At 39.6% G+C, this 21,863-nt stretch overlaps 4 protein-coding genes across 4 annotated transcripts; 1 reads left to right on the top strand and 3 right to left on the bottom strand.

Moving 5' to 3' along the window:
• Positions 1–803: 803 nt before the first annotated feature.
• Positions 804–2,934, bottom strand: LOC133848121 (sialin). Its single transcript, XM_062283518.1, has 2 exons — positions 2,633–2,934; positions 804–2,570 (listed from the first exon to the last, which is right to left on the bottom strand). The coding sequence occupies exons 1-2, from the start codon at positions 2,796–2,798 to the stop codon at positions 976–978; spliced, it is 1,761 nt and encodes a 586-aa protein (XP_062139502.1). The 5' UTR covers positions 2,799–2,934; the 3' UTR covers positions 804–975.
• Positions 2,935–5,447: 2,513 nt separating this feature from the next.
• Positions 5,448–6,801, bottom strand: LOC133847467 (uncharacterized). The gene is made up of 2 exons (XM_062282542.1): positions 6,483–6,801; positions 5,448–6,387 (listed from the first exon to the last, which is right to left on the bottom strand). The coding sequence occupies exons 1-2, from the start codon at positions 6,606–6,608 to the stop codon at positions 5,626–5,628; spliced, it is 888 nt and encodes a 295-aa protein (XP_062138526.1). The 5' UTR covers positions 6,609–6,801; the 3' UTR covers positions 5,448–5,625.
• A 290-nt stretch (positions 6,802–7,091) lies between these two features.
• LOC133847468 (type-1 angiotensin II receptor-associated protein) lies at positions 7,092–13,284 on the top strand. Its single transcript, XM_062282543.1, has 5 exons — positions 7,092–7,233; positions 7,335–7,939; positions 8,470–8,616; positions 12,637–12,706; positions 12,777–13,284. Exons 2-5 carry the CDS (start codon positions 7,892–7,894, stop codon positions 12,989–12,991), a joined length of 480 nt encoding a protein of 159 aa, XP_062138527.1. The 5' UTR covers positions 7,092–7,233; positions 7,335–7,891; the 3' UTR covers positions 12,992–13,284.
• On the bottom strand, positions 13,238–15,803 carry LOC133847466 (uncharacterized). The gene is made up of 5 exons (XM_062282541.1): positions 15,373–15,803; positions 15,047–15,163; positions 14,656–14,975; positions 13,901–14,060; positions 13,238–13,828 (listed from the first exon to the last, which is right to left on the bottom strand). Exons 1-5 carry the CDS (start codon positions 15,585–15,587, stop codon positions 13,666–13,668), a joined length of 975 nt encoding a protein of 324 aa, XP_062138525.1. The 5' UTR covers positions 15,588–15,803; the 3' UTR covers positions 13,238–13,665.
• Between the last annotated feature and the right edge of the window lie 6,060 nt (positions 15,804–21,863).

The following is a 21,863-nucleotide window of genomic DNA, read 5'->3' as shown; positions in this document are numbered from 1 at the left end:
CATGAGAAGACCCTAGTTTGTCATAATATGTACTCGTATCTCATATCATACTCCTGATTAACACATATCGTATAACAGCTTTATATATATATATATGGATATAAAAACGTCTAGCAAAACACAGTCCATATAGTTTAAAAAGCGATATCGCACCTAATAGTATTACATATATATATAGTACATATAACGATTGGTACAGTTAAAAGTAATTTCAAATTCATAGCCAAATTGGAAAGTCGTTGCCTAGTCGACTGGAAACCGCTGGAAGGGCTATGAAAATGCATCGAGTGAGTGCAGAGTGCAAGCGTAGTGAAAGTTACGACAGAATTACTGGAAGTTACCTGGAAGTGAGTTTGAGCAAGAAGCGTAAACACAACTAATAGTTGTTCTATTAAAAAGACGAATACAGCACTAAAAGTAAGACTGGAAAGTCAGTGGAAGCGGCTGGAAATGAATTCGATTGGAAAGCTTATAAAATACATACTGCAAAGAAGTAGTAGCATTGCTAAATGCTTTAAAAGTCACTGGAAGTTACTTCCAGTGAGCTGGAAATAAGCTTAAGTCACTATAATCAAAGTACATAAAATATATACTATATTAAAAGGAAGTAAGTCATCTAGACACTGGAAATCGCGCTGCATTAACAATTGTTAGCACTGAGATGAGTGCCAGTGGAAGTGCCACTGGAAGGGCAAGACAAGTTTGCACTGGAAGGTCACTGGAAGCGCTGTGTACTGTGTTTAACTTTTTCATGTTTTCTGTTTTCTGTTTTGTTTTTGTTTGTTTTGTTTTTGGTACCGTGGCGCAGTTTTGTAAACTGCAAACAACTGGAAGTGTACTGGAACCCGGCAATGCAAAATACTGCGTCTTCAACAACAACAAAAATCATTCCACGCGGAATTATCACACATGCTTATGCACTAAATGGTTTTCTTTTCTGTTGGGATGGATGAGAATGAACTCGTTAACCCGATGCTAGATGCTCAGCGTTTGTCGCGATGCAGCTGGAACTTCTCTAGCTGCTCCATTTCCATTTCCATTTGCACTTCCAGTTTCATTTCCACTTCCAGTTGACCGCAATGACCAGGATTGTTCGTCGGCGCTGGCAAACAGCAAATAGATGAAATTGCCGGCAACATTCAAACCCACCGCCAGCCAAAAGACAATGTGCCACTGCGTCAAGGTCTCGCGATGATTGATGATCAGCCCGATGACGTAAGGAGCGAGAAATCCGCAGATATTCGCCGCCGAATTGGTGATGCCATACATGGTGCCAGCATAGCGGGGACTGAGCGCAATGTGATTCATCTGATTGCCAGCGTAGACGGCGCCGCCAAAGGAACCGACGCCAGCGAGCATAAAGGTGACCCAGACCCAATCGCAGCCCACATAGATGATGCCAATCAGGCCCAGCGATGGGATGAGCGATGAAATGCTGTTCCACAGCTTGTACGAATTCAGCTGGCTGATGTAGCGACGGGCGAGCAACCAATCCGCCAATGCGGAACAGGCGATGCCCATGAACCACGATGTCAGATACGGAATCGCATTGAGCATGGCATTCGATTGGATGTCAAAGTGGAGGATGTTGCTCATGTATGTGGGCAGCTCCGTCAGCTGTGTGTAGAACGCCCAACTCTGGCCGCACTGCGTCAAGAGGATGGCCCACAGTGGAACGCTGGTCAACAGCGAGCCCCAGGGTATTGCATCACTATGCCGTGTCTCCGCCCCCGCCCCTGCCTCCGACTCCGTTTCATCCTCCTGGGGCAGCTGGAGAGCACGCTCGATGTAGGCACGCTCTTTGCGCGAGATGCGCGGATGTTCACTCGGCTTGTCGTAGACCAAATACATCCAGCAGCCAAACCACACAATCCCGAGCACACCAAAGATGTAGAATGCCGATGGCCAGCCGCCGAAGAATTCCTGCGAGCAGAGCCAACCCGTGAGGGGCATGGAGATGACGGTGCCAATGTTGGAGCCGGCATAAACGATGGCCGCAAACTTATTCCGCTCCAAGGGCGGAATCCAATGCGCCAGCATGGCATGCATGGCCGGATATGTGACACCCTCGCCCATGCCCTCCAGTATGCGCACCAGCACCAGGAGAGGAAGATCAATGCGCGCCGCCAGCGGCGTGAGGAGCGTGAAGAGCGCTGTTATGAGAACGCCATAGCCATAGATGCGTTTGCCGCCCAACAGCTCAGCCATGCGTCCGCCAGGCACTTGGGTGAGCACATACCCATAGAAGAAGCTGCCGAGCACCAGTCCCTGGGTGGCCTCATCCCACACGAATTCACCCTGCGTGGCCGCTGCAACCGAGTGCGGCCAATAGCGATTGGGCATCGTTTGATTTGGTCCGGGCAGCGGACAAGTTTCGTTATCGGGAGTGGAGCTGTTGCCGTTGCCGTTGTATAGCTGTTGGGGAATGGCGGTTTGATTCACCATCGCCACAATGGCCACGGAGAGATTGACACGCATGGCATAGACGACGCCAAAGCCAAGGAAACCCATCAGCCCGAAGATGTGACGCGTTTGCAGGCAATCGCCGCCAGCTGCATCATCCTCGGCACCTAAAAACAAATCAATAATGTTATTGAAATCTAAGTTTGTATGTTAGTTGGAGTATTCTCACCTGGGATTAGCGGCGTATCGCCTGGGCAGAGGGCGCCGCGTTCGTCATCGGCATCGGCATCGGGTTCGGTGTCATCGTCATCGGCATCGGAGGAAGAACGCGCCAGCAGATTACCGTAATAGCAGCTGGTGTCGCGCGTTTCGTCCGTCCAGCGATGTGGCGGCATGTCGATTAATTCTTACTTACACTCGATGTGACTCCAATAGGAACTCCAGTTTGTCCACCGTTATCCAATTGCATTCAATGTTGTGGGTTCTTAGCTTGCCTAGCGAGGCTTCAATTCGAATGTCAGTTGTTTAATCCAATAGGAAACTGCTGCTTATAATTATTAGTTTTGTGCTTGGTACCGCGCTAGTTCTTGTGCAATTGCCAGCACATTTTCTCTTTGTTTTTGCTTTTGTTGTGTGTTAAGTATACTTTTTGTCTGCGTCTAACAATAACAACCAGCAGCAGCAGCAACAAACCAAATGACGCTACACGACGCGACGCGATGACGACGCGGCCCAAAAAGCGAAGACAACTCACCAACAGCTGGAGCGGGCTGCGACTGAAGCGTCGTAATAATTACGGAAAGCAAACAGAGACAGCGCAGTCGGCAGCGACGGCAGCAGTAATAGCAACAACAACTAAGTCTAAGCAGCTAAAAATGCGATGTAACCGTCGCTTGTTGTTGTTGCTGTTACTTTTGCTGAAGCTTTAACCACTCACCACTCGCTCGCTCGCTCGCTCATTCACTCGCGCTCTTTGTGTGTCTCTCTATCTCACTCGCGACGCTCTCTCATGCTCCACTATTTGTGCTTTTTGTGCTCGCTCTCTCTCTTTGTGAAAGTAGAGCAAAAGAACAACAACAACAACAATATGGCCGCTCTCTTCTGCGTCATTTAATGAGTTGAATTGAATGGGAAGGCGTTGTGTTTAGCTGATTTGTAAACTACAAATAACCATTGTTCGGATTTACTTGCAATTCCCACATCGCATATACATACTTGTATATATAAGTATGTATATGCTATATTTATCTGGTTATTGCATTCTCGCTCTTGAAATGCGACGAACAGCATTTAAATTCTAACGATTTTCGTATACTCTAAATTATTTTGAAGCACATCTAATGCGCATTCGTTTTGCTCACTTCGCTTGCTGCTTCTTCTTTAAACGCAACGAATTGGAATTTCATTTATTTGTTGAGTTCACGTTGTTCAATGGGGCGTATACTTAATATGATTTAAGCTCAATTTTAAATATGAAATCATTTACAAAATATATTATTGCAAAATTTGAAAGAAGTTAATCAACTTGAAAGCGAGATTATTCAATATTAATTCTTATAAAGTTTATTATATCTGTGAATATAACGTATACGTAATGTGACAAAATATATATTAGAGTATTTGGCAAATTATTTGATGAAAAATCTTTTGGTTAAAGTGGAACTCTTTTATTATCACTAAATTTACTTATGCATTAAAATAAAATATTTTCCAAATTCTTTTATTATCATTAAATTTACTTTTGCATTCAAAAAAATAAACTTTATTATTTTGAAAATATTTCGAAAATTGTAATTTTATCAGAAGGATTTCATTAAAAAAAAATATTAGTTGTTATGTTATCATTAATATTACAATATTTTTTTTTTATATAATAAATTGAAAATGAAAATTTCTCTCAATATAAAAAAATTTCAATATATATATATATTTCAAAATTGCAGTATATGTAACACTAGGAAATATTTCAAATATTTGCGCAACTAAAGAACTCGATTGCTTATCGAATACACTGCACAAATACCTGTTGATTCATTAAGTTCTAATAGCGCGCCACAAAGTGCAAACTAATGAACAACATTGATATTATATATCGACAACTAGGCTTCTGCGTATGTCGAGCAGACAACGTGATAAAGAAAACCAATCAATATTATAGCGGGGAAATTCTATATAGATAATATTGTCAATGATTTATGCATTCAATTGTAGACAAATTGTGTCATAAAATTATGATTTTTTTTTCAGCTTCATTCAACTAAGTTGCCATTAAATAAATCTCCCTCTTCAGTACTTTGACATTTAACGAACAAGTTTTATATGAATTGAATTTGAGTATTAAAGTTGAATTACAAATTTCTTTCTTTTTAAATTTCGATTCACAACTACGAGAAGTGTAGGCAGTAGCACTTTAAGTGAGCAATCCATTTCATTAGGAAGTGATTGTTAATCAAACAAAGCGCCATGATACGAGTGGCCCCTATATCATAATTATTTTTGGGTTTCGAGGCTAACGAACCCGCTGGGAACACACCCCCTTTTAAGAAAGAGAGAGAGAGAGAGACGGTAAGGGAGACAGCTGTCTTTGATAATAGAGAAAGAGAGATGTGAATTACTTGGCAATGTTTATATTATTATTTTTAATGCTTTACCTCAACAAGTTTATTTTTTTGTTATATAAAAAATGTATAAATCTTGTTTAGCGATAATGAAATAATTTCAAATATTTCGGACCACATTCATTTATATAAAATAAGGGAATATTAATGAGTTTAGAAATATAATATATTAAATCACTCAAGTTAAAAAAAAATTGTTTAAAGTCATAATCATTTTATATCATATCATATTCCATTCAAATATTTTGTTTTGATTTTGGAAAAATCAAATTATTCATAAGTTCAGCAAAGCGAAAAAATATTAAACTTAGGCAGACTTTGTCCAAACAGGTTTATAGACACGAAGACAATTTTGATCTTAAGCTTTGTTTATATTGAATATAAAAGTATAAAACACGAGTTATATAAAGATTAAAAAGAGACAACTTTGAGCTTAAGTTTTGTGTGTATTGCAAAAACAGAAAGTGAACAGAACACAGCGCAGACTATATGCAAACAGGATTATATGACAGATCTCTAAACTGATATATGTACATATATGTATATAATTTCTAATAAAAGCACCTTTGAGGTAGGCCAGTAATTGAGCTCCATGCAATCCAAATCAATTGGCAAAGATTGTGCCCACGGCAAAGACGATGATCTTGCGCTGATGATTGATGGTCAACGTTTCGTAGTGATAACCCTTGACGATCTTCACATCGTTCTTGGCGGCCTCATGGGAGGTCTCAATGGGCGTCAGATCCACGTTGTAACAGTTGAGCATGAAAGTCTGCTCCTTGAGGAGAGCACACACCTCGTAGGCGCTGGCCAGCTTCTCGTTCCAAATGCTTACGGAGCTGTAGGGCAGCGTCTCCTTCAGATTGACCTGGGTGGCCTCCTTGGGGGTGCGGAAGGTGTGCATTGTGATCACCCCGGTTGGACCATCGCCGAGAAAACTGTGCGTTAGATCGCTGACCAGCATGGGCGTGGCATTGGGCGGCACCACTTTGGGATTGCCGACAATTGTTTCGGCCTTGAGCTTTTGCAATTTGGCCAGTGTGCGCACATAGCTGGGATGATTGGCCACCTGGGTGTCCAGCTGATGCATTTGCTCCACAACACGTTCGATCAACGTGTCACGCACGCTCTCCTGCACAAGTAGCGTGGCAACGGCGTTCTCGGCAAATGGATCGTGCAGCGACGTGACCAAATGATGCAGTGCCGAATTGATGTCGCCGCCATCGAACAGAATCATCAGACATGGCGAATTCCAATTGTATTTGAAGGGTTTCTCATCCTTTTTATGCTCGCCAGCGCCGCCCAGCGTGTCCGACGAGAGATTAAGCTGCACCGATGAAGTGCCATCATCGATAACAGCGGGCAACTGTCAACAACAACAACAACAACAACACCATAAAGTAAAAAGTGAGAGATAACACATGTGCTTGGCTTTTTATCACATTGTTATTCGATACTTACGGTCACCTTGCGCTCCTGCTTGCATTCCAGCTTGTGTACCATGCCGTAGGTGATCACTGGTGTCGGTAGCATAGGCAGATTGGATAGATTTATGTGTTTTTGCTCATCCGTCACTTTATCGGCCATGTCTTGCACACACACTAGCTACGTTCAGAGTGCTTAACTTTACGAAGATGCTCGTCTTATCAGTCTTTTGTCTCTTTCTCGCCAATGCCCATGCACCTTGATCGCGACAGTAGCAGCTGATAATGTGTGTGTGCACGCAGTGTTGCCCAATCGTTGAATTTAAATATGTTTTATTTGTGTTGCCAGCCTATACGTGTACAGCATTTGAAATGTAAAACAAATGTGTGCTTGTATTATTATGTTTGTTAAATATATTCAGAAATAATTAAAAATTAATATATTAAAAACATGTATTTAAGGAAACAATTGCAAAATACATACGAGTGCATTTGAAATGTGAGCACGCAGTGTGGCCACTTTGCTGCTGAATATACTAAATAGCGATATAATATACCAGCCCACTGTTATTTCACAGCACTGTTTTTGGCGCCTGCTGTGCAGCACTACGTCAGAATTATTACCCCACCGCGGCGCCGTCGGGGGTCCGTTCGTGTCGGTCTTTTTTATACTTGTTTTTTTGTCATTTTTTTTCAGTCGTTTGGCGCTGCCCCATGCACAGTTCACACTCAGATTCAAATTGAAATTGTTCGTGCGCTGTTCGCTGCTCGTGTATAGCTCCGTCGCCGTTTGTTTTTTTTTATTGTTTAACACACATCAATTTCAAATATTATAAGTGTTGCGCTAGCTACTTTTTTGTTGTTGTTGTTTAATGTTATTACTTCACAGTTAACGCCCCCAGAAATCAACGTGTGTGATTTGTTGGCGCTAAGAGAAATAATTAAAACGGTACTTCGAAGACCAACAAGTGCTCCGGCTTACAAATTGCATTCTGTGTGGATTCTGTGCGTCTGCGTGTCCGTGTGAATTTGTTAGTGCATTTGTGTGCGTGCCATTCTCACATATTGTGTGTTGTTGTGACGAAAGTGCGTTCAACCAATTGAAAGTGAATTACAAGTCAAAATAGATTTTGAAAAAATAAAGACAGAGACCAGACACGCACACACTCACTCAGTCGCAAATACGTCGTCGCATTAAAAGTAGAACAATTCAAAATATTTGCACCGAAATAACGAAAACAGCTGTCGAAATAGCAAGTGAATTTCTGACTGCGGGGAAAACGAAGTAACAACAGACCTCTTGTTGTTGTTGTAGCGGTCTCTTTTTTTCGCACTGTGTGGTTGCTGTGTGTGGGCGGCGACGCGACTGCTGCGCAACTGCATTTGCATTACCAAATTTGGGTCAAAGCAACAAAAACATAAAAAAGGAGCAACATCATCATCAAAATGACCGATTTAAATGAATTGATGGGTTCACCATTTGTGCGCGTTAAGGTAAGTAAGTGGGCGTGGATGTTGGAAGGGGGGAAGTTGTGACAACAACACTTTGTGGGCTGCCCTGACCGTATCAAGTGTTAGATAATACGCTAAACAATTGCAGCGCTGCTTTGAAGCTCGACTTCAGCCGCGCCCTGTCTTGCTCTCTCTTTCTGTGTCTCTAGTGTTGCTCAATGCGCTTTCATTAGCACATGACGAAACTGCGCTGCAACACGGTGACGCCGACGCCGACGCCGACTTCGACTGCAGTTAAACCGCAAAGATAGCTAGAGCTGCTATTCGATACGTTCGATGACTTAGCAGGAGGCAGCAGACTGACAAAAGGGGGTTGGGGACCACCAGCAGCCGGCGTTCAATTAGCAACTTCAGTGAGACTTGGGAAGCCGTTTTTTTCTTCTTCTTCTTGTGTTGCTGTGGGGCTTCATTTGAGCTGCTTACTCAATATGCGAAGCAAAGCAAAAGCTCAAAACTTGACGAAACTTTATCTAACTCTATACTCGCCCTCTCTCTCTCTTTCTTTCTTGTAGGTCGTTGCCTTTGTGCATTTCATATTTATATCGAATGCTATGCTTGGCAGCTGGGGCCATGGCGCCTATGAATTCTACAATTTTCTCTTCATCATCTCCTTGTTCTGGACCATCCACAGCAAGGATTCTATTGAGGCGGTGCAAACGGTAAGTCGCATCCCACACACATACACATACACTTAGTCATACTCATTGAGTAATTCACTCATGCAATCTAACGCACACAACACACACACACACGCACACTCGCATTAATCAGCTGTTTTGACTGCAATGCAAAGCTGCTGACTGATAAGAGCACAATTGCCGTCTCGCTTTTTCCTCAAAAGAAAATAGACGATTCATCAGGCTTCAATTAATTTCAATTTGTTTTGCGAGCGATAAATAAACACATAGTATTCGAGTACAGTGAAAACTCTCTGCCTTTAAGAATATATTAAAGACTGTAAATTGTTTAAAATATATTTGTGTGTGAAATAGGTTCAAATTTGATCAAAATTCAACTTTCATGAGCTATTTGTTGTGTTCATTTTAAATAAGGAACTTTTTGATGTACATATTACACCAGAATAACTGTTCGCCCAAGGGAGTTTTCACTGTAGCATATAGTATTATGGTATGCTAGTATATCGCGGAACCGGTTCTATCGAAATCTCACAATTAACATATAGACGCTGAGTTTACGTTTTTTTTTTTTTGTTGTCATTTTTATTTTATTTTTTTTTTTAATTTTTCTTATGTACATTTTGTGTCTCGTCTGGTTGTTTATTTAATAGCACCGCACGATACTATAAATAATGAATGTTCTCATTGCTTCCTCGATCCCCCGATGCATGGGATCGCTTCCCCTGCCCCCAATTTTCGTTATTTTTCTCCCTTCGCTAGTCTCGAGCACAGATTGCTTCTCCATTGTCCATTGTTCAGATCCACTGTTGGCCTACATTTCAGCTATCTTGACGATATTAACTGCCTAGACCCGAAAACCAGATAAGATTAATTTTACCAAACAAGACAAAGGTTGAGGTTTATTTAATCCACAACGTTAACAAATTACACAGCTACAGAGCAGCCTCGTTTTAGCAAAACTTACTTAAACTTGTACAATTTCTTTCATTAGAAATGTTTGCAAAGCAAATTTAGTTAGTTATATGATATCTAGTGAGATCCAAGCAGAAGCTGTTACAGCTTCCAACAGAGGCAACGAATGAGAATCCAAAATTAGCAAAGATCAGTAGAACTTCTCAGCTAAACAAACGTTATCAGTCTATTATTATAATAAACTTGATTCAAGAGTTATCTGAATAGGAATTTGCATTTGAAAAGATGCTAAGAAAAATATTGTTTATGCCATGGGAAACCAAAATTAACAAAAGAATAATAATAACAAATAATATGTTAAGCTGTGTTTTATTAGCTTCCGGTTAAAGTTAAAATTATATCTATTCAAAATGTTGAAGTTAGTTAAAACTTTATTTTTGATATAGAATATATAGAAGAAATGTGGCATACTTTTAGGATCTCAATTGAAGTTAGTTTTGATTTAATTAAAAGTGAAAATTATTTACTTTACTTTTCAGATTATACTGAAGAAATCTCAACTTTTGATTTAAATAAAAAAAACACTTATTCATTTTTATTTTAGGACTGTACTTAAGAAATCTCAATTGAAGATAGTTTTGATTTAATTAAAAGAGAAAATTATACACCAATTGTAGTGTATAGTATAAAGATTATTTTGCTTCAGTTTCATGGCAGCTTTCGTTTTTATAATTTATGCATTACTATATTTGGGTAGTTTCGATAAAACCATGTACTTTATCAAGACATTTCAAGACAACGGCAAAAGGCAAAAGTATTCTTAGAAAGTGAAACCACAAAAAAAAACGAGGAAAAATTACGTACTTGAAATAATTTATTTAAACTTCAACTGTGGCTGCCCTTTGCTGCAATTGCTGTAAGATTGCTTCCACGATAAATTGAGCAAATGGTTTGCGAATCTATACTATATTTAGTTGTTTAGTTGGAACGATGAGAATATATATTTAGTTTAGCTATATGCGGAGCTGACCGACCGCAGATAAAAAATATATTTCAGTGGTTGGTCAGCTCAGTGGTTCTGCTTCTATGCTGGTTTTACTTATTTATTTATTTGTTTCGTTTCTATTTTTTTTTTTTTGTGCTAACCGGTTCGCAAATATGTATGTTGAAATATTTTGTTGTGTTGGCCCAAAGCGTAAAACACGTGGAGGCATGCTAATGCCAAAAATGCTCTAGACGCATTTGGTAAGCCACAAAATGAGACATTTCGGACATTGTATATAAGGCAAACTAACTGAGGTTGTGCGTGTGTGTGTGCGAGTGTATGTGTGTGTGTGATGCATATCGCTTGACGGCTATAACTAGAAGAGTTACCCGACTAGAAGGTGATGTTTGTTGGCGTGCCGCAATCTAGTTACAAAGGCCCAATTTGAACTTTGACATTACCCCTAAAAATACGCACGAACCCAGTTTGGTAATCCTTGGACGTAAGGCACGCGAACCGACCTTAACTGACCCAACATTATCATGAAATACAATTTCATTTAGCCTCTCAGCGCGGTCAGTCACATGAAAACGCGCTGCCAGCCCTGCCAACTTACAGTTGTAAGGCGCTGCCCACCCTACGGCCTTGCGACCCTACCACCCCAACTTTTCTCGCTTGTTTAGTCCCGTTGGGGGAGTTGCTCTACGTTCTCCCTCTCTCTCTCTTTCTCCCTCTCTCCGTTGGCGCTTCGCCTTTGCGAGTCATTAGCAACGCCTTTTAATCAACTCAACTATGCAAAAGTCAAACGATGACCCAAAAGCGCAAGTACACGACCCTTTTTTAATTGTGTACCCGGTCGATTTTGTAGCATAGTACAATACACGACAGCAGCTGTACATATTGTAGTTGACGACTTCTTGGAAATTTGCGCAAACAAGAACAGAAAACGCGACCAACTCAATTCTATACATTTTATAGCAGCTAAAGCTAATACTACTCGACGGATTCTATAATTCGTAGTAATCTGAAAGCACCCTAAATGTATTTATAAATATGGAATGTTGCCTCGAAGCAGAAGTCATGAGGTTTTATGGTGCGCCTAAAAGTAGGCTACACAAAGCAATGAATATTTTTATGTGATTTTTATACGCTTTTCCCGATTGGTCGCTAACAAAAAAAAAAAACCTGCACCCAAAAAAGGGGCGATATTTCCGACCTCTTAAGGTCTTCACGGCATATACATAGTTCTGGGTTTCTAGTGAGTTGCGGAACTATAAAAATATAAATATTATTATTATATTTCTGTCACATAACCTTAAGAAAAGTAAAGTATTTTCCATTTGTATAGTCAACAATACAATTTGTAAGATACTAAATTATTAAGAAAACTTTAAACGTTTCAACGTCAACAAAATACCAATCACAACTGTAAAACTTTTGTCTATTCAATTGACAAGCTAAGCAAAAGTATTTATGCTATTGAATTGTCAAGCTAAGCTAATTATTATTTTAATTTCAAACGTTTAATATATATACATAATTAAAACGTTTATCATTTCAAAACTTGGCAAAAAAAATCAGGAACATTTGGTAAACCGCAAATCACATTTACGAAGAGCATTTGTAAAACGTCTCTGCACATAATTTTAAGAAGATTTTCCACTGGATGAAAAGGCGTTCTTTAACATTCAAACGTTTAAGAACAATATTTTACAAAAATAATTTTGTATATCATCATAAAATTTACGAAAAACATTTGAAAAACACTTGGAGATTTGCTGGCGATTTCGCAAACTGGAATGTGCTTCCTTCAAGCTCTTGTGTATTAAGTATACAATTTGTTAAGGCAAGCTGCAGCCCTTTTTGCAGCACCAGAAAGGTGTGTCCAGCTAATGGAGTGTGTCGCTGTGTATCTGTGTGCGTGACTGACTTTATTAAAGTTCAAGCGTTCAAGGTTGCTGCAATTGATTTGACTGGACAAGCCCCGGAAACCAAGCCACCAAGACTTTCAGTGAAAGTCCATTCCATTCCATTTCTCACTACACCAACACAAACACCTACACCAACATCATTAGCATAAGCCCATTTATATAGTAATTAACGTTGAATCATTGTCATGTCATTGTTGTACTTGTATTTTACAGGCGCTTGTGATCAATGCATCTAGCATTTTCTTTGATCTAGTCAGCATAATCGTTAGTTTCAATTATATGAGTAAGTAAAAGTGGATGCAACTTTGACGATAGCGAATCAATATTTACATCATTCTTTTTGTTTCTTTCAGATGGCTGGGCTGTCGCATTTAGCATTATCAATCTGATATTGCGTCCAGTGAGCGTAGCTCTCTTGTATCGTGAGTTCAATACGCGTGGCGGCAGTCTTCAGGGTGGATCCGTCTTCCCGACCACACAGCAGCGTAGCTATCAGGATATCGATCGTCCCACGCAGCCGACACCAACTAATTCGCAGCCAGGACCAAATGTGGCGAGCATTTTCTAAGACGCCAAGACGACTTGTAATGATACCCTTCCAAGTACCTAAAAGAGTAATACCTAGAAGAAACTTAACATGAAAAAAAAACCTTTAAACTATATTCCCAACAACAACAACGACAAGAAATTAACAGTTAACAAGTCGCATTTTTTTGTTTTTTTTTTTGCCTGTTAAAAATGAGAAAAGTTATAAGAGCTAAGCGAGAGAAATTGTAGTTATTGATGAGTAAATAAAGACAAAACGATAACCGACGACAATTTATAATAATATATCAATATATATATATATATATATTTATATGTATTTATAACAAAAGCGTAGCGAAGGCTACTTTATACATAATATATAAGAACATAACGCCTACTACTAAACTATGTAAACCTAACATCATGCAAGCATATTTAATAAAAGGGCGTTCCATCTAAAGTACGTGTATCTTGTAGCTGCGTGTCGTATCTTGTATATGTATCTGTATCTGTATCTGTATCTGATGTGTGTCTGTCTTTTGTCATTTCGCACTTGTGTGTCGCTCGCATTTTTAAGTAGCTCAAATAAATAATTGAAGTGGCGCCGCGCTCAACTATGTACAATGGCCTCCTTCCACCTCCCGAAAATGAAAACGAACGAATACGAATAATCGCCAAATCGCAACCTTAAGCATATCGAATGAGCGAGACACCTTAGAATCCCTCCTTGGCCGCTCGAAACTTGTATTGATTGCTGCGACCATCCAAGCACGGCACTTGCACCAAATTAAAGTAAATGGAGCCCATCAACTGCGATGCCGACGTGTTGGTCATCTTCAGGCACGAGAACAGCATATCATCGCATATGCAATGCGATCTGCAATTAAGATTTAGATTTAACATAATGTTAAGACTGTAATTGGTTAAGCAACTCGCATTATTTACTCACTTTGTGTACAACGAGTCGTTCATTAGCTCGTACTTGTTTTGATACGCACGTATCTTCACGGGGCAGAGATCGTGCTGGCGACAACAGCGATCCATGGCCATCTCGCTGCCCAGATCGCTGTACGTTTCGGCTATGTCGCCAGTGCCACACCATTTAGTGCCTGCAATGAAAATAGCGAGTCAATTGGCGAGTAGTTTCAATGGCAATTAAATTTGTTTAGCTGAAATGTAGATTAGTACACTTAGAACTCTATAGAATAATGTACGTATGTTCGTAAACAATTTAAAAATGCAGCGAGTTGAGAAAGTAGCGAGTGCTGTTTTGGCGAGTAGATTAAAAAGCTTAAAATATTCACTTTCTGAAGAAGAAGAAGAGTACGAACTCTAACGAGTTTATAAAAGTAGCGATTATAGTAAGCAACGAGTAAATATCTAACGAGAGTATTAAGTAGCGAGTACTAGGAATGGTTTTCTATTTACAAATCTAGTAAGTTGATCAATTAATAAGCTTGTTTATACAGAAGTTGTAAAAACTATCGAGTAGACATAGAAAACCGACGAGTATAAACTACTGATTATAAAATGAGAAGCAACTAAATATGGGAAAGCAGTTATACAACTGCTACACTAATTGCCAATAAAGAACGATCATTGGCAATTAACTAAAAGAATAACAGCAAAGTAACGAGTAGATAAAATTGACGAGTATGAAAACTAGCGAGTAAAAACTGAAGTTTACTGGAGTGATTCGCTTACCAGGTATAATGCCGCTAAGCAGCGAGAAGGGACTACGCGGAAAGATATTCGCAGCGAGTTTGAGAGAAACTCCATCCGGATTGGCAGCATCGCTGCCATTGCCATTGGCAGTTGACTCGCTGTTGCTGCCGCCGCTGCTGCTGCGCTCGGAGCCTTCGTTGTTGCTGCTGCTGTAGCGAGATCTGTGCTTCGCCGCATAGCTGAGCTTGTCCACATGCTCGCATTGGTCCATCAGCTTGAGCATCTCCTCGAACTTGATCTCCAGCGGTCGATTGTATTGAGCGAGACCATTGAGCAAGATTTTTCCCTCCTTGTCGTTGCTAAACAAGGAACGAGACGAGCATCAATAATTAAGTGATCAGAACAATGGAAATGCAAAAGATGTGCTTACTAGATTTCGATTAGTTCGCAGCCTAGCAGCAGCTTCTGGGGCCCCAGCTCGGTGACAGCAATGGTCAAATCGTGATAGTATATCATAATGAGCGAATCATTGCTGATGCGATTGCCACTACAACGAGAAAGAGTGAACGAGGAATTAATAGTGGAACGCTTATGGGCACATGGCCAGACCAGGCCCCGCGATTATGGCGACTACGTGACGTCCATGACAATGGCCACAGTGAAACTGTCGTCGACGTCGTCGTCGTCAAGCTGTCACTGCTCTGTTTGAGGGGCATGCATATGCATTAATGCCAGCTGTGTACTGATCCTACTCACCTGTAGGTTTTCATTTGACGCAGACTGCGTTGCTCGATGATCTGTTGAGTGAACGATTGAAATGAGGGAAATCCCTGCAATCCCTGCGGCAGGCTAAACGATAACGTTGGCTTTGCCAGCGCCACCGATGAGCTCAGATAGCCCATGAGGGCGCAGAACATGAGGGAGGCGAGCAACTGCAGTCGCCGCCGCTTTGGACCGAAACTCTGCCGCATTTTGAGCTCAGGAGAGTTTAGGATTTTTGAAAAGCTTGCAAGTTCCTATGATTTCAGAACTTCCACAGAGTACCGGAGTGCTTAGGACTTCCGGAGCGTTTCAGGACTTCTGTTATGAGCGCGGGCTTACTTTACTTTAAAGACTTCCAGCTTAATCCGGTGTATTCAGTACATCCAAGGAGAGATCAGAAGAAGTGAGAACTTTTCAAATGTTCTCAACTTGTCGGCTCAGCACTTTCCCAGAGCTCAGACCAGTTCAGGAATGCCGAAACTTTCAAAACCTCCAGATGGTTCCAGGTGCAGCTGAAGTCCGTTGGATTTCTGCCTCTGTCAAGTTAAGCAGCTCAGAAGTTCCGTGTAGTTGGGGCTACTGGAAAGATCCTCGATAGATCGTCATCCCTGGGACGCGAACTCCGGGCGCAACGAGACGTGATACGTTGTGCAACGTGTTGGTTGCGACTCAATTTCCGGTAACAAATTACCTGCCACAAAATCAAAAAATAAAAACATTCGTATTCGGTTTGCTCATTCGTCACTTGCTGTTGTTGTTACTATTGTTGTTTTGCTTGTTCTTGTTGTTGATGTTCTTGTTGTTGTTGTTGTTGGATACGTGCCCCGAGTTCTTGGCCTCTAAAAAATTCAAAATATTTTATTCATTTGTCGTTGCTGTCGCGACGGAGGCACGTCCTCGCTGCTCGCTGCACAGCTGACCATATTCACAGGACTTGTCCCAATCTAAACCGAAAGCAATTCAATCCGAGTTCTATTTCCCATTTTCTATTGCGACGTGGTTGTGGTGTTGATTAAAACACGCTCACCTCTTCAACCCTTTCCCAAAAACAACTCTCTCCCTCTTTCTTTCTCTCTCTCTTAAACTATTTTCGATTGTCTAAGTTTGCACACCACTTGTCGTATACTTAATATGGCTTCGATTCTCAATTGCTCCACTTAAACAGACAACTTTTCAATCGAATCAAATCTAGTTTCCCATTTTCGTAATTGATATTAATCGTTGCATGCCAATTTCACACAGAAAATTTTCCTTGAGTTTTCCCTCTCCACTGGGAAATGTTTGCCCAAAACACAGATGTCTCACACTAATAGTTGGTTAATATGTCGAAGTTACATAAAACTATATAAAGCATCTTTAATTGCGAGACTGCTTTGCTTTATTAAAAACCTTTTGGAACCTTTTCTTTAACGGAACGTCTCTGAGTCTCTGGAAAAGCAAAAAACTAACTTCATTGAATTCTTACTTTTCGTGGTCATCAAATTCAAAATATATTATTTTGAAATTATTATTACTAATTTGAATTTTTTCAAATTCCAGCTTACAAATGGTATTTCTGATAATATTTTTCTTAACACAATTGCTATAAATTGGAAAGCTCCCCTTGAACGGACAAAAGTTGTGAAATGAAACTAAAGTTTCATTTTAGTTTTGGTTTGTGTATTTGATTTGGGTTAATTTTATTTGATTTCCAAAAGATTAGATGAACACAATGTTTCTAAAATTGTTTATGATTTATTTTTATATCTGCTACCCATAGAGTAGAAAGTATATATATAATATATAAAGTATATATATTCTTGATCTGGGTCATAAGCCGAGACGATATAGAAGATATTATCAGTTTGAGCACCTAGATTTCAGAGAACATAAAAGATAGACATATATTTATGACTTCATTAATATACCATATATAGGCATTTCAGTATTTTTTGCGGTATTTGGTATGTTTTTAAATTAATACCGCACTGTTTTGCTTTTGTTCAAAATGGGTAGCGAGTGTCTCACAGGCGAGCACACTCGACTGTAGATTTCTTACTTGTTTTTATGCTAAACATTTGCATTAAGTCATAAAACTAAGCAATCAATCAATTGATAGCTTTGCTATTAAAGCATTATTGAGTCGTTTTAGGCAGAGTCGTTATATAGTGAGTTGCATAGTAGTAAAACTTAGTAGTATCACGTAGCTTTCCTTCCAAGGGTCACTTTAAGTGTTAATAGGTTTTTTTTTTTTGCCAAAAAAAAAGCGTCGCAAAGCTAACAGAGGCCTCAGTTATTTATTATGTGTTGTACATGTGAATTGATTACGCCTTGACGAGTGTCGCAATTTTCGACTCTTCTGCCCACTTTCTCCGCCTCTCTCTCTCTCTCTCTTTCTTTCTTTGTTTATGTTGACTCCCTCACTCCTTAGTCTGTGACTAGCCCTTTTTTTTTGTTGGCTGGCTTTGATGTGTAGCAGTTTTCAATTCCAGTTAATAAATCTTTCACGCCAGGGAAACGGGGAAGCAAAATGAATTGTTCATACGCACGAAACATGCTAATCAAAATGATGTTGATGTTGTTTGTTGCCCCCGAAAAAATTGAGTTGATTATTATGCGTATAACACAAATGTGTACGCTATATATACATTTATTTATATTATAATATATATAAAAGTATATGCATTTATTAAGCATTCGTATTGTTTACTTTTTGTTATGATTTTTCGGTTTTGGCCCAAACACGAAAGTTTACGCAAGCGAACAATGGCCAAGTCAACAAGTCAAGTCAAAAGCGGGGCACGTGGGAGTGCGTCACCCAAAAGGGGGGGAGTAAAAACCCCGAAGAGGGGGATTGCTAAGTGAAAGTACTCTGCGCATTGTTATTGTGATTATTGTTGTCGTATTACATTTTTACACACACTCTAGCCCAAAAGGCAAAGAGAAGGGTGTGATAAATTTATGTAATTCCATTAACAAAAAAAAAAACTGAGTTTTTATCGTTTCGCATAAAGAAATGGATATATCCTAGAGATACCTTTTAATTCAAGTTGTTATGCAGATTAAATTCATTTCATTTGACGAGACTAACAAAAACTTGTAGGGCAAGCTAAAGTTATCATTAAAGTTATCAATTACAAAAAGTTAATATTAGAATTATACACAAATATAAAAAAAAAATGTGGTGCTTAATATAAAAACGTCTAATCATGCCTTTGAAGTCATCAATTAGATAAAACTAAGTTTAGAAAAAGACGCAGCTTCAACAAAAAAATGTGTTCCTCAATATCAAAGTTATCATTAAGATAAACTTAAATATGTTTCCTAATATCAAAGTCTTATCGTGACTTAAAAGTTAAGTTTTCATTTAAAATTAAGTTTTGGGGCTAAACGCGATTAATATTTGAAAAGAATTCCAGAGTATTTTCAACTTTGCACAAAAGTCTTAAGAGTATTTCGCAGTCGAGCACACTCTACGCTCTACGCTGGCTTTGCTTGTTTTCATTTCATTTTTCGGCAAATTTCGTGCGATTTCAATGGAAACTGTGTGGAAACATGCAAGCTTGATGACAAATCTTGTTGCTGTGGGAGGAAGAGAGAGAGGGGAAGAGTTGGTGGCGAGTTGAAGAAGAAGAAGAAGAAGAAGAAGAAGTAGGCGAAGTCATGCCACATTTTGTGCTATGTGGCAATGGCAAGCGTTGTCCAACACCTTGACAACATGACATCGCCCACACCACACACACACACACACACACACACACACAATCACACCTCTTCACACACCTCCAAATCGCAGTTATTTAATACCCGAATAATAGAAAAAAAAACCTGGGCCGCATTTTGGCCAACTGACCAGCTGGCTAATTGAATGACAGTTTTTTAGTTTTTATTTTTTTTTTTTTGTGGTAGTGTTTTAAATCTTTCAATGCTAAGCTCGCTTGCGGGTTAAGGTTGCAGCTAACGGTGCTTTTGTGGGTTAGCCGACATTAAACGAGTTTAGGCTGAGTTTATTGTGATAGTTTTGCTGTTGTCTATCAATGTTTGCTCACTTTGGAGATTTCTTCGTAAGCGCTCAAATGCAAATTGTTGTGCAGGGAAAATCTAAACAAAGAGAAAACGTGCAAGAAAGCCAAACATAGGTTTTGTTGTTTGGCTTTCAATGATGTCGTTGCTCTGTGATGTGGTTAAGTAATCCAACGGAAGCTGTAGCGAGTTTCATCAAGATAGCTTACAGATTGAACGATTAGTTGGCACTTCAACAGCTGGACAGACAGACAGCAGGAGAGCTAAAAATACTAAAACAGATGCAGGACAGATGGAACAGCGATTTGTGCTCGTTACAATTTTCGAGCAATGAAAAGAGAAATCGTTTCACCTTGGATCAATAATTCTTGTGCCTTAATCTCAGACATAAATATCCGCGCTTTCATAGATGCCATCTAAACGATGTTTGATCATAACTCTGTTGAACGCAATCTAAGCCAAGCTCAAGCTCATTTCTTAACCCACTCGAGAGTAAGAGTAGAGAGAAATTGTTGGAACTACGCGTATGACTGTGAAGCCCTTGCTCACCTTATTATTTTATATATGTATACAGTTTTTTTTTTTGCGACTTGTCTGACCGACTAACCGGATGCACACGGCAAACAGCAAGCGACGCTGATGCGACCCAACTGACCAGTTTTGTTTTGGCTTTTCCACGTTTTGGGATCACTTTTGACATGATCTCTCACTCTCTCGCTCCCTCACTCTCTCTGTCTGTCTAGTCGACATCATAATTAACAAATACATAATCGTGTTTTAACCCACATTAACCCATAAAATGCAACAATGCCAGTTCATAGTTGAGTGACTTTACGTTGTGTTTCCTGCTCTCAAACGAGACAATGCGTCGTCGTCTCCCTCCGCTTTCAGATGATCGTCGATTTAGACTTCCGTCTGGCCAAAACAACTAGCGAGAATCGCGAGAACAACGTCAGGAAATCATCAGCAACCAAAGTGCCGATCACAAAAGAAAAAAAGAGAAAACCCGCTTACAAAATCCGCATACAAATTGCGTTGGGCAGAGAACGCGGAAGACTGAGCGAGAAGACTTGTCAAGCTGCCTGTCTAATTGCCAGGTTTCTTAATCGATTTCCTAGATGCTCTAGAGTTCTCAGTAGATACTCTAAAGATTTTAAGAATACTAAAACTTCCTTTAAGATAATCAATATAATCACGATTTACAAAACTTTCTTAGTTAACTGTTTGTTAGGACTTTTTTCAAAAACTTACTCATATATCAAATGTTCTCTTGACTTAAAGGAATCTTCAGAATGTAGACTCTAATTCCACTAAAGAGTACAAAGATTTTAAAGAGTTTAAGAGTTAATCATCCTCATATTTTTCTAGGTTCTTTTTCACTTAACTCCCTTGCTAAGATCCTAATTCTCTTAAGGATATAAAATTACTGAAGTCGCTTTCTAAGGTCCTCTAGAACTTTTCATAATATGTTTTATGAACATGCCGACTATATTACCTTTAAAGACCAACAGTATGTTACAGAATTCCTCACAGCTTGCAGAACTCTTACTTAGATTTCAAAGACTTATGCTTAACAACTCCTGTGCCGATATGTCTAATATTAAAGCGATTCTCCTTTTAAGTTTCTCCAAACTTCTCAGAGGTACTCTTGGAATCGAGGTCACATCAAGGTCCTCTAGAACGGTTTCCATAACACACAATATGCTTTAGGAACATCAAAACTATATATTACCTTTAACGAACAATAGAATCTTACAGAATTTCCCATACGCTTAACAACTCCTTAAACTTTATTTTTCTCTTTGTCTACTATTTAAGCGATTTCCCTCTTAAGTTTCTCAAATCATCTCAAAGTAACTCTTCAAATTGGGGTCACATTCAAATGCTGCCCCCTGAACCAAAAGTGGTTCGGGATTTTTTTGGTTGTGGGGTAACAGCAACTGAAAACGAAAATGAAACTTGGCCAACTTGAACTTGGCGCCGTCTCAAGCCGATGGGTTCAAAAGTGCAAAGCTTTGCATAAGCACGAAATACCATCAATAAAAACCAAAAAACTAAAACAACAGAAGACAGCAAAGACAACACGTACAATGGATTCGTTTGTTTGTTGTCTTGGCATAGGTCAGTGAAGCATGAGGTTTTGGTCAGGTAAAACAAAAAAAAACCAAAAATATGAAAAAACAAAAGTCGGCCGTGGGCGAAATTGGTTTCGTTTCGTTCCGTTTCGTTGTTGACCCGCTAAAAAAAAAAGTGGTTGCAGTTGATGTAGTAAAAGTGCTGTTGCTGTTGCTGTTGCTGCTGTTCAAAAGTGGCCAAAAAGCTGTTGCAGATGCGCCAACAACAACAACGAGATGATGAGGAGAGGGGAGAAGGCGGAGGGAGCTACGACTATCATCAACTGGTTTGCAGGTTGGCGGTTTTAACTTTCACATTGGGCGCACGCTTAATTGTGGGCTTTAATCTTGGTTAATTTGCTCCAGTTT

Source organism: Drosophila sulfurigaster, chromosome X (genome assembly GCF_023558435.1).
Source record: "Drosophila sulfurigaster albostrigata strain 15112-1811.04 chromosome X, ASM2355843v2, whole genome shotgun sequence".
In the NCBI taxonomy this organism is placed as follows: domain Eukaryota; kingdom Metazoa; phylum Arthropoda; class Insecta; order Diptera; family Drosophilidae; genus Drosophila; species Drosophila sulfurigaster.
Note: the sequence above shows the minus strand (reverse complement) of the source record. Positions and strands in the feature narration are given on the sequence as shown.

Excerpts from the sequence above, each read along its gene's own strand:
- LOC133848121 (XM_062283518.1), bottom strand. The coding sequence starts at position 2,798 with ATGCCGCCACATCGCTGGACGGACGAAACGCGCGACACCAGCTGCTAT. Across the intron at positions 2,571-2,632 it reads CGATACGCCGCTAATCCCAG|GTGCCGAGGATGATGCAGCT; the intron begins GTGAGAATACTC and ends ATTTGTTTTTAG.
- LOC133847467 (XM_062282542.1), bottom strand. The coding sequence starts at position 6,608 with ATGGCCGATAAAGTGACGGATGAGCAAAAACACATAAATCTATCCAAT. Across the intron at positions 6,388-6,482 it reads AGCAGGAGCGCAAGGTGACC|TTGCCCGCTGTTATCGATGA; the intron begins GTAAGTATCGAA and ends TGTTGTTGACAG.
- LOC133847468 (XM_062282543.1), top strand. The coding sequence starts at position 7,892 with ATGACCGATTTAAATGAATTGATGGGTTCACCATTTGTGCGCGTTAAG. Across the intron at positions 7,940-8,469 it reads CACCATTTGTGCGCGTTAAG|GTCGTTGCCTTTGTGCATTT; the intron begins GTAAGTAAGTGG and ends TCTTTCTTGTAG. Across the intron at positions 8,617-12,636 it reads CTATTGAGGCGGTGCAAACG|GCGCTTGTGATCAATGCATC; the intron begins GTAAGTCGCATC and ends TGTATTTTACAG.
- LOC133847466 (XM_062282541.1), bottom strand. The coding sequence starts at position 15,587 with ATGCGGCAGAGTTTCGGTCCAAAGCGGCGGCGACTGCAGTTGCTCGCC. Across the intron at positions 15,164-15,372 it reads CGTCAAATGAAAACCTACAG|TGGCAATCGCATCAGCAATG; the intron begins GTGAGTAGGATC and ends TTCTCGTTGTAG. Across the intron at positions 13,829-13,900 it reads AACGACTCGTTGTACACAAA|ATCGCATTGCATATGCGATG; the intron begins GTGAGTAAATAA and ends TCTTAATTGCAG.